The sequence below is a fragment of the Lepisosteus oculatus genome, chromosome 17 (genome assembly GCF_040954835.1).
Source record: "Lepisosteus oculatus isolate fLepOcu1 chromosome 17, fLepOcu1.hap2, whole genome shotgun sequence".
In the NCBI taxonomy this organism is placed as follows: Eukaryota; Metazoa; Chordata; class Actinopteri; order Semionotiformes; family Lepisosteidae; genus Lepisosteus; species Lepisosteus oculatus.
Genome location: NC_090712.1, coordinates 16,427,251 through 16,439,790, shown reverse-complemented (window position 1 = coordinate 16,439,790; position 12,540 = coordinate 16,427,251). Strand labels below are relative to the sequence as shown.

The 12,540-nt window shown below is 35.7% G+C and overlaps 1 protein-coding gene across 1 annotated transcript in view; it reads left to right on the top strand.

Annotated features, from left to right (window-relative positions):
* Nucleotides 1-12,540, top strand: part of fmn2b (formin 2b) — an 85,610-nt gene that overhangs the window by 39,640 nt on the left and 33,430 nt on the right. The window contains exon 9 of the mRNA XM_069179880.1: nt 10,420-10,481. Coding sequence (XP_069035981.1) covers nt 10,420-10,481 — 62 coding nt within the window. The remainder of the gene's footprint in view (nt 1-10,419; nt 10,482-12,540) is intronic.

Genomic DNA, 12,540 nt, shown 5'->3' with positions numbered 1-12,540 from the left:
TGATATACTTGCTTTACAGAACTGTAAAGTGAGTTTTGTGTATTAATTAAAATCCTTTGTTAAAGTGATTACAAATGTCATGCAGCCTGTCGTCTGTTTAACTATTAAGTGTGCATGGATATAGATTACTTGTATAATATTTTCTGGATTGTCCAGTGTTATGGAGAATTAACATGTAGTTAACAGTTTACCAGTCATTATTTTGGTAGTATAACTGGATAATACTGACCTATAATAATTTCATTGAATAATGTTTTTCATCCTGAAAAAGCTCAAAGCACCTTGTAAGAGTGAATGCACTTCATCCACAACTGAAGTAAAGCTCCAGCTGTACCTGAATAAAATCCTCGAGTTAATCTGTACCAGCAGCCCCACTACATTGCAATTTAGTAAGAAACTGTCATCTTTTAGCCAGATTTTGCATTACTAGAGAACTTCATTATGAAGTAGGTCATAGTTTGGTGATTCACTGAGCCATGATAGAAATGGAGATTTTTTTATTTTGTCACTACAAATTTTGCTTGCTAACTCTACCCCCTACTGGCAGCAATGTGGTCTGTTTCTGTTGCTCTTCTGACAGATGAAAGTACAGTTTATGCCAGTACAGTTAAGACTGGTGACTAGGTTATCAAAACGTCTGATAGCCAGAAAGTAAGCCACTTTCAATTAAACTGATAACAAATGCAAGTGCACACAGCAGGAAATGATCTTTTGTTCTTCCATGTTGAAATGTTGATAAGAGCGCTGATAGCTAAAGGATTTCAACAACCTCTCCTCTAACATTTTCCATGTCCTCTGCAGGTGTGTTAGGTAATACACCAAGCAGTAAATGGCAAGATGTACTTGAGCTGCTTCAATTACAAACTTTAAAAAGATGTAAAACTACAGCTACAAATCTTACATCCTTACAAACAAATTTATTTTGCCTCTCTGCTTATGTTGGGCACTATATTTTAAATGGACAAAGATCCTGGTTAGTCAGTTCCATGTGATGTACAGTATATTAAAGCTTGATAATTATAACACCTGTCAAAAGCCACCGTTTAAATTGTAAGATATAATTTCCAGTAGTTTGATACCTGCTTACTATAGTTATGTCATAGGCCTGTGAGTAGTATCTCTCTTTTATTATAATAGATTTCAAAATGTCAAAGCACTTTACAGTAATGCACATGTAAAAAGAAAAAAAACAGTATATTAACCTAGAAAAGCAAGATTTAAAAACATTCACTGCCACAGTCTCTAATGAATCGGAGCCGTGCCTTTCATGTGAGGTTTGGCTGAGTCTTTAGCAGAGTAAGGAGGTCAGAATCACCAGGTCTCCGAAGTTGAACTATGCTCCTCCAATGGGCTCTTTAAATATTCTAGAGCTTGATCATTCAGGTTCGCGTTAGGTGGGGCTCATTAATTTACCAATCAGCTATCACTACAGTACTGTAGGTGTGAGGAAACAACCTTCCGAGGTTCCTAATATGCACTTCAAACAATGACACAAGGTCAAAAGTAACATCAGCAGCAACTTCACTGAAGTATGAGCATAGCAATAATCCATATTTTAGTGTCAGCTAGTAGTGCTGCATTATAGTCTGTAAACATGCCTGGCGTAAGCACACCAGCAAAATACAAGTCCATAATGGCAAATAATCTGACCAGGAGGCAACGAGAGTAAATATTAAGTCTCCCCACACAGAATCCTGTGAAATACCCTAAGCGGGACAGACAGACAGATTAAAAACAGGCAAGATTTATGAATTGGTCTCTGGCAGCCACCTAGGAGCCAAAGCAATGAAGGGAGGTACCAGATTTCAAATTATCTTGATGTAAGTTTGGCAGGGTCATTCCTGTACAGCAAACAAATGTAGCATGCAGAACATACTGTTACATCATTTTTTGTAAGGTCTTGTACTGTTTGTGAACCACATGAATTCACATTTCTGACCAGAGCAAGGTTTTAGTAGTCAAATTTTTGAGTGTGTGGGGTCATTGTGTCTTTGTTTTGCGATTTGAAGAATCTGTTGTCTGGTACTACTTTTCTGTTCAGGGATTATTAATATTTGGTTTAGAGGGAAGCATGCCATTTCCTTAACTAGTCATGGAGACGATTTAACTTTCGTCAGACTTTCCCATGCAGTTGACATGTATTTGCAACTGTATTTCAGATCCTAGCAACTGCTTTTGAGAATATTAATGTCACAAAATATATTGGCTTTTAGAAGGAGTAATATCATATAATCCTTTCAGGTCATTATTCATCCTGCTGTACTAACACTGTACAGTATTTCAACTTTTTGAAGCTCAGAGATGCATGCTTTTACCAAATTAATGTTAGTAAGCTTTTTATGCCACCACTTAATGTAAAAGAGAAACAATTGATTTCAAAATTGTACTAACATTTGTGTGACTTTCATCATGATTGCAAATTTTATAAAGTTTTTTATCTCAATATTTGTCAACTGTGGCAGTGCTGTCAAAAGCTACATTGTCTGGCTTGCTGCTAGTGTCTCTGGGTGCAGGTGAACACCTGACAACCTCTTGCTTGTCTGTAATAATGAAATATTCCCTCCTTAAACATTTAGACAGCCAATGCAAATCATGCAAATATAAAATACAGAAAAACAAGATGCATAATAATCCAATGTGAAACAGATAATTGTATATATGTTTCAAAATTTAAAATGTACAAACATATTCTATTTCACATCTAAAAGTTATAGCTAACAGTTCTTGAACCTTTAAAATGTTCCAGGTTCAGGTTTTATTCTCATAAGTACATTTTTAATGTGGGCATCGGCTTGTTCTGAAGTTCATTACTGAAACAAAAAGTTCTTCCATGATGTCTATTGATCACTAGGGCCATTACATTTTTGTCTGGATTTTTCTTGTGCCGTTTTTCTTTTAGGTGCAGCTGTAAAAAAATCACACATTCAGGTCTGGGTTTTTTACTGGATCGCCTTAGAAATAGTCTGGTTTATGTCTACTCATATATAATATTAGTCTCTATTTTAATGTACTACAGTATCTCAATCTACAGCATTGTATATTAATTGGAATTTTTGTGCGCCAGTTATTAGCTAGTAAATATTTTCCAATAGACCCAAATACAGAAAATTGCTGTATATCCTCTAAGCAATTATATGGGAGCCTTTTCATTTTAAGGCCTTGGTGTTGCTTTATAGAATTTTTGATATACAGCCTAATTTAGGCCTTGGTTTTAATTAAAGCACCATGGCAGGAAATTCTGCCAGAACTTTTTTTCCTTCAGTGCACAAAAATGCTGTTTTCCTCTTCATTGTGCTTTTTAGTTTTCCTGAGCAGTTTCAGTGTCAAGACCTGTTTTCTTTGAACATTGTCATGATTCAACTTTCCAAAAAGATCAGAAGAGTATAATTAAACCCGTAGGCTTTTTGGCATTTGTTAGTACATAACGGTTTCAAGCAAGACCTCAGAAACGACAATATGAACATTCTCCCTCTGTCACCAAGGGGCCAAATAGGATATTTTTATTAGTTTAAGTTTTATGTGATCAAGTGTCTTTGGTATTTTGAAAAGATCACTTTAATAGAGTTCTGCACCTTGGTTATCACAAAAATGGTATTTTTCCTCTACTGAATATAGATTTGCACACACATCACAGAGGTCATCTGCAAATGATGCAGCTCTACTTGACCACAAATCAGGTCTCTTTAAATGAGGCATAACACTTTACCGGAAGCCATGGATATTTTCTACAATGTTTTGTTTTTTACTTTAGAACATGAAAAACATACATAGATAGGTGCAACATCTGGATTTCAAAACTGCATTCTCAAATTCTCCTTTAGATGGCAGAAATATGTATGATCTTTGGGATTATTAGGCCTAGTAAAACTGGCCTAGTTCATGGTTTATTTCCTTGAGTTTACATTGAAGTCAGTGTTGTCACAACATTATTCCTAAATTGCAAAAGTACACTGAGTTGCATTAAGATCTCGTTATCTGGGCAAATTTGATCTTTCTGGTTCTCAAAATATTTTATTTTGAGTCTTTTGTGCAGCTACAGTATACATACAACCCACTGTCTTTCCATGGTAGTAAAGTCTTGGCATGCTCTTATTTTCTGATTCACAAGTTTTTCATGAATGGACAGTCTGGCATGGTGGTAATATTGTTATGACTTCTTTTGCATACACTGGAATTGATTTATAAAAGTAGGAAATGACTTTTAGTGACATGGGGGAAAAAACATTCACCTGCTGGTGGTGGTAACCTAGAATTATCAATGGTAAACGTTTCTTCATTTCAGTCTGAGGGCATCGCTAGAATAATCGACTCTGCTCTAATCATGTGCTTGCACTTCTTCAGCACCCCAGGGCTGAACATTTTCTTCAAACATTACCAGTTGATGCCACCTTTCTCTGTCATCAGTGCATTGGGCCCATGTACTACAGAGACAGTACCAGATCGAGTAGGTTGTGAGGCTGGATATTCATAGTTTGGTTCTTACTTGCTTGGCTTGACCAAGCAGCTAGTGAAAAAGCACCTATTCACCAGTAGAAAGGAGGTTTAAAACTAACTTAAGATGACTTGTTTCAAGAATAACATTGTTACTCTGGCTTGGGGAGCTATTGAGCTGGTGATCTAAGCATCCTCTGAAACCCTGAACCTAGAATCAGGCATGGAAGGAGGGGTGGAGCGGATCTACAATACAGACATGAATAAATTTCAGACAGAGACCAAGGATATACAGTAAAATAAGGACATGGACCCAGACTCAGTATTTCATCAGTGTATTACAGATATTTTAATGCCATAAGTCATGGTGTTTTCCATAGCATTTCAAAGTGTAATGTAACCTTGGTTATGGGGCTTTTTCAAAGTTTAACTTAATGAATTTAGAATAATACCTCTTTAAAGATTCAAAGAGTAGCATTATGTAATGTTTGGGTACTGAATGGAAAAAGTCTGTTACTAATCACAGTCAGTTCTTTGAAGTGCTCCATTTTTCATACAGGTATGTGCTAAATTCATTTCTTAACCTTTGTGTGTCGGTACAGGTATGAAAAGACACCGGCTCAAGAAAATTACTTTGGTTGTCTTAACATTTCTTTATCATAAACAAAAATATTCTTTTGTGGTGCGACAGCTGCTCAGATGGTGTTTTTTTGTAATAACGTTGTGGTACAATAAAAACACTGGAAAGACCATAGATGATAGGAGGACATTTAACCCATTGAGCTCATCTGGCTCTAATTCTCTGTTGTCCCATTGCCAGCACAGCTCTCCCACCCCTCCAAGTATGAAAATCCCTTGAAACCATTGCCCCCCTGTATAGCCAGTCCACCCTAGCTTGCACGTCTGGAAGGCGGTAGGAATCTGCAGCACCCAGCAGAAACCTACTGTATGGGGATATTATGCAGACCCTTCACAGTCAGACAGTTCTCTTCAGAATCCTACCCAGGGCCCTGTAACTGCAGTAATAGTACCATTACTGTATGTCAACCATGCTGAACATAATGCTTACTTTGAGTAAAATTTTGTTAAAAGTAATTTGTTGGTAAAATGAAAGAATGAAACAATATTCTGTAGCTACTGTATGCCTATACCCAGAAAAGTATCGGAATATGCAGTGGATAACGGTAGATTGAAATTGTCAAACTGTTGAGTTTGGGCCTGTATCCACATTTCAAACCTTACCCAATAATTCACCAGTAGCTTCTGTATGGGTAGGGGATGCCATTTTTGTTTACTTGTACCTTTTACTCTGTCCCCAAATCCTTTTTAAGCACGGTAAGGTCAGTTCTGTGCTCTCTTTTTCAAAGATGCAATTCTCAGACCAATTAACATTGAACATTTCCACAACATGTGACCTCAGAAGAAGCTTTTGCGTAGAGATTTTTTTTCCCTTTCTCTTGTAATATTTTGTATAATATTCACCATCGACATTGAACCTGAAAAATATAATGTTTGTATTATGGTCCTAAAACTGAGCATTTTAAAACAATAAAACGGCATGTTTTGCATTCCATACCTCTTGTGTATACCAAAAAGTTCGGTTTGCTTTTTTTTTTTTGATTCCCCACATTGACTTGAGAACATAACCAGCTTTTATGTGCTGTTTCTTAGAGCACAGTATTCTGATATATACTGTATATGTGGTATGCTTCTACTTTCTGCATTGTACACTTTCTTTTATATGTTTAGCAATTGTTGGTCTTTTGTCTGCAAAAACCATTATTCTTCTAAATCCAAATTCCTTGCTGCTGCAGGTTTTTTCCCCACTCATCCCATTTTTGCATTTGTAAATAGTATATCTCGTATATGTGTAATGTTGTGTTTTAGAGGTATTACATGTCCTTGTTGCTTGATCATAAAATTTAAGTAAGACCCTTCTTTTTTAATTCCATGTAAATATTTTTCTAGCTTTGTGCTATTTTAGTGCTCCCATAATTTTACTTGTAACAGAGCTCAGACAAATTTGTTGTATGGTCTCCTAATTCGTTTTTGTCCCCATTTCTTTGAATTGGTGTTAATTTCACAATCCTCTGACCTATAACTGCAGCATCTTGTGACATTTGAAATACAACGGAGCACTTTTAGCAACAGACTGCTCCAGCTACGGTGTTCAAGGGAACGTTTCCACAAGTCTTTCCTCCCAGCGGCTGTCAGGGTGGATAACGCTGCCCTAGACTAGGACTGTTCGCCCTTCATTTGCTCGTCTATGGGCAGCATGTTTTCTCCATTCTGATTGTTGGACAATCAGTCTGTAAAAACCTATGCACATTTTGCACATATTTTGTTGTTTTTACAGTGAGTATGATCATCACATTTTGCACACACCTGTGTTTTTATTTTTTATTATTTTATTTTTATATTTATTTTGTTGTCTTTTGTTTTATACTGTAACTATTCTGATGTCTGTTTTTGTTTGTCTTGGGCTGGACTGCTGTAACACATCAATTTCCCTACGGGATTACGGGAAGTCTTACAGTATGTTTAATGATCACTTAAGAAAAGCCCTTATCTCCTTATGTAAAACTGTGAAAATGCCCTCAAGCCCCAGTAATTCAGCAGTTTTCAAGCCATGCTATTAATTGTTTAATTATTAATTAATTAATTTCTGATCAAATGACTCGGTCCTGCTGGAGGACCCTTTCTAACCTGGATGGCCTAATTGCCATCTTCTGGTGTAATCATTAGTATGAAATATTTATTTTGCTCCTACTGTTCAATGGGGAGTACAGCTGCTTAAAAACAGTTTTATTGACCTGGTCTTCTTAAATAAACAGGATAGAATAAAGGGGTTAGATGTGAAAACGTTTGGTAGCCATAATTATAAACTATAGAGTACGTGATAAATATATGGCAAAACAAAATTCATTCAAAATTGCTTACAGAGTACACTTATTTTTTTCTCTAGCTGTCAATTGAATAATGGGTCTTATTGCAATACATTAACAGTGTGTTATCAATATTTGCTTGCTCCTTTGTGGCTCACACACAGGATGTGGCAACTGAACTATTCATTAAGTCACAAGTATTATTAACATATGCAGTAGGTTAGGTTTGATAAACATCCCTGTCATGTATAAAACATGAATGCCCGTCAATAATGTGGTTTCTGAAACAATGATTTTGAAAGTTTTGTATTCCTGAATGATTTTATGGTGTTTGATATGTAGTTTAACTACAGTACAGTAAAAATGTTTTGTTCAATATCTCCGTTTCATTCCTGTAATAATGCTGATGTTGTGGGGACAAAAGGTCATTCTGTATATGGTCATGTTTTATGTTTAAATTATCACAGGAAGTTAAGATACATTCTAGCTTGTTTTAGAAGCATGTACTGTGGTGTACATTATCAGTCCATATCAATGCAGAAAATCATATCCATTTTCTTAATTCAAGTAAGGTTTGCTGGTCACCAAGAGGTCTGATCTGTGAGTGTTCTGTATTTCATAACTGATTATCACTATTAGAGTCCTGTGGCAAGAGTGTTTTTTTGCTCTCTGAGACAGAATATTATTTAAAACAATCAAGGCAGCATGAAAGAAAGCTATACATAGCTGTTGGTACATGTACCATGCTAAATACAGCAATGTAATTCTATATCTCAGATTAAACAATCTACAACTTCGACTGTTTGTGTTTAAACATTTACTTTTAAAGGATTACAGTTTAGGGCGCCAGATCCTTGTGCCTAGACAAAAAGGCGACATTAGGAATTTAAACATAACTGTTTAAATTTTAGGTAGCATTTATTTCATTATGACTACCAGGACCAAAACGCATGCAGATAATATAACTGTGGAGATTTAACAAGTATTTTACTTCATGTGCTGTACACGAAAATCACAGCGAGCTAAGTTGCTGATTTAAATTGGCCAAACTCCCATTAGTCTTCATGTACAAGGATATAAATTGCTAAAGAGAATATAATTAGGCAGATAACGCATGGTACCATACAGTTTAGCTGCTTGAAAATGCATACCATTGATGTCAATGTGTTGTGGCATACCCAGTATTTTTATAGATCATAGATTATAGTCACAGAGATACAGAGATGTGTACACATCCATAAGGTAAGAAAGAACAGTGCTCTTTAATTTCACAGTGTTTTTGAATTCCAATAAGAGCAAAACAGAAACTTAGCTCTTTTAATTCGACTACTTCTATGAACATCCCCTAGGTGGGCAGTTTATAAAAAACATACTACGGTACCTCTCAGTTGTGGAGAAAGAAAGGCTGCACAACACAGCTTCCTGTTTTTTTCCTGCTCTCATTGGGGAAGAAATGGTGATTTCGATGCATTTGAAATGCATTGAATTCTAGTGTCTGGCAATGTCATACTTTTGTTTTACTGGTACCTTAAGGTTACAGTATATGACCTACCAGTTAGATAAATTAAAGGTGTTACTTGGTAAGCATTATAGTGGTAAAATAAAGGATTAATATTATTTTAAATAAACTTTTAAACATGTTTTTATACAGTTCTATATTCCTAGTGGCACTTGGTGATAACTCATCTTTAAACTTTTTGTTCAACTTAGCTTGTTTATATAGATTTTTGAGAGTGGTTATTTTTGGTGACTTGCTTGTGTCAAATACAGTATATCAGTTTTACATTTGTGTGAGAAATTGAAGTCTGGAAATTGAGATTGCTTATGTGTACATGAATGAACTCGTAACTGCCCGTGCAAAGAGAGACCTTGTGAAAATTGTTTGGCTGTTCTTTTAGGGTTTTTCTTCACAGCTTTAATGATTTTTCAGCCGTCAGCTGCTGTCATTTTCCTTGGATGACTTGGTCTTTGTCAATAGCTTACTCCTTCAGTGGTTTTGCTTTTTCAAAAAAAAATTCCATATTGTTGGTGACGGATGCCCAGTCTCTCTGCAGTGGTTCTAATTAGTATTTTCTTTCTTCACCATTTTACTTTTCCAACAGGCGAGTCTCTCATCTTGATTTATGCCTTCTAACTTGAAAGGCAGACCCAAAAAGCAACTCCAAAGTCTGGAAGCAAGGCTATACAGTACATTCACAGTACACTTTTATGTTTTCACAATGAATGCAACATGGTGCACCTGACCAATTAGAAACACTTGTCATCCGTTTGTCCCAATACTCATGATCAACTGAAATGGAGGGATAAAAAAAAACAAATTACATTGTTCTAATGTGGGTGAATATGTTGTGCTAAATAATACCAGGTAATAACTGAGATTCTCAATGTTGCTTTGTTAATCTTTTGAACTGATTTTCAAATTTCACAGCATGACAATGACAAATTTCGCTTCACTGTCCCAGTGCTTAGCCTTTTCACTGTAGATACCAAATTTAGTTAATTGTGTCTTTGCTCATCACAACTGCTTTAAGCAGCTTAGGAGTGTCAAGCTTTAAAAGAAATGGGGCCCTGCAACTGTGGGTGGCACCGAACCTTGTGGGAATAGGAAAGAAATATTCCAAATCTGTATTAAAGCTGTCGGCTTTGTACATGGATGACTTGACCTCGATCGGGGGCCTCGGAGTTAACTGGTTAAATCAGCTAGGGATTATGCCAGTTTAAGCCTGAATCAAGCCAGTGTGAGGAATGAGCTTGTTTCACTGTCGTAATGTTTGTTTTTTTTTTGCTTTCAAGTGTTCCTCATAATTGTCTGACATTTCTTGATAAACCTTGTCTAAAACTACAACTGATCTTTGCCCTGGCTCTTTTACTGATTCGTGTGATGAATTTCTTTGCCACCCAAACTACTGACACTTGTCTCCAGCAGGTTTCTGCTCCCCTGGAAACAAGGGTGTTCTAAGGGCTTCATCAAAGCCTAAAACCCCTAAAGCCTTTTGACCAGTAGGTCACACTTCACCACTACTTAGTATTGCACTGTCCGTTCTTTCATGGCTCACTCATCATTTATCTGACAAGTAATTCTCTCTTTGTGTGCCTTTTCCAGCTGTTCTGAACTTGGACAACACAGTGGTTGACCTGGAGACCCTACAGGCCTTGTATGAAAATGTAAGTTTATAAAGCAAAGAGAAAGGAGTCATCTTTGTTTTTAAACAAAGAAAAATGCCTGTTTTACCCCATCCGACTGTTGAGTCTTACTGAACACACTTACTCATTACCTTTGTTATTGAAACGTGGTTTGTAGCATTTAATCCCTTTAAGAGAACATTAGAGAAATTTGAGCTTTGCAAAGGATTAACATGCCAGTGACTTAATGCAATTATTTAATAATGATCAAATATTGGCATTTTTAATATTATATAAATTCTCCTAATGTTCGTAATGCATGAAATACAAAATGCAACATACATTTGAAGAATTCTAATACACTAAATCTTGTAGCTCAAACATTCGAGAGAGCCCAGATTTCTTGTAGGTGAGATGCTTAGTCCTTAGTAACCTGCAAATAGTAGAACACAAATGTACAGAATACTACGTTGTGTCCTTTACAGTATTAAAAATCCAAAAGACTTCCGCATTCAATTTCTAAATTGGGTATAGGGATTCAAGCATTTGATTGAAGCTGATTTAAGGGTATTAATGATAATGTGAAGAGGTAGTTTTTGTTATTAAAATGTTCGTTTTTTTCTGAATATTAAGTGATCGTTTAATAATAGTAAGAAATATCAGTGTTCCTTTACTGCACTTTGGTTTAGTTAAGAGTGCACAGACCTGGCAGCAACAACAGAGATGGCTAGTATTGAATAATAGAACTATTGTTTTACTTTTCCCCAATATCACACTACTTTTCCCTGAAGCATTATTTCAGCCAGTTCAAGAAATCATTTGTTTTGCATCAAGCAAAAAAAAAGCATTTTATTGAAGACCTTGATCTGTAATGTTTTTAAGCTTTAAGTCCTGAAAACATGGTGCACTTATCATAGTGTAACCTTATTTTGTGGGACATGAGGTGATTTAATATGTCCTGTATGTACATACTGTATGTAAGAAGTGATTTCCAGTACAGTATGTCCTATATCTTTTTTTGTTTTTAAAAAAAGAAGTATGGAAGCATAAGCTGGATTACAGTTTTGTTTACATTTGTTGCAGGAGTTTTTTTTTTTTTAAGTCTGGCGATGGAAATTCTTTAACATGACCAATTTTAATCTCCGCTTATTTAATTTGCACACAATACATGGCGCCTTTTGTCTTTTAATATTTCCTTAGAATAGAATGTTTTTTTGTGGAATCCAGGATTCATGTGTTTGGAATATGCCCTACACTGTGGAATATAACGTTTGGGAAACCTCCAAAGCAAATAAAACATGCATTAATATCAAAACAGCTATGCAGACCACAAACCTGGTGGAATGTTTGCTGTTTACTCTGGAATTAAAGTCTTGTAAAAAATCTTTCAACTTCTCATTAAATGACACTGGTTTTCCTCCACCACCGGTAAATTGTCGAGCCATGGGTTGTCTCATGTCTATGCAATATCAAGTAAGGAAGTAAGTTGACTTTTATGGTAAATGGGCATATTTTGGCAACAATTTTGAAAAGGATATTTCATACTGGCTATTTGATTTTTTTAAAGCAATAACTATAAATTGTAAAAAAAGCACAATGATTGAGACATAATAAGGTGTCACAAAAAGTTTAGCATGTAGTGTAAGCAGTTGTTTTCAGCTTTAAAATTTTAAAATACTCAAGATGCTTTATGTAAGTTATAGATCCATATGCAAGGAAGCATAGGCATATTTTTTCAATTTTTTTACGTTGCACTTTTTGGATTCTGTGATATTCTTGAAATAGTTTTGGTTAGCAACATAAGAAGCAGAGTTCTTCACTACAGTTCTGCATGAAACATATTGATAATCATAATATCCTATGACACAAGACATACTGTATCATGAACAAATGTGTCATAACTAAAGATCAAACAATTTTCTTTCTCTCTGGCCTGAGGCTGTGATGTTGACTTGAGAAGCAAAGTTGTTTCTCTTACACATGTAAGACTCCAGCCTGTCTCCTTTTCTAATTTTTAACCACAGCTCAAGCAGACACCATGGCTCAATGCTGGCATTTTGCCTGCTCAGCTAGTGTTAGTCAGAATAAAAAAAATCTTAAG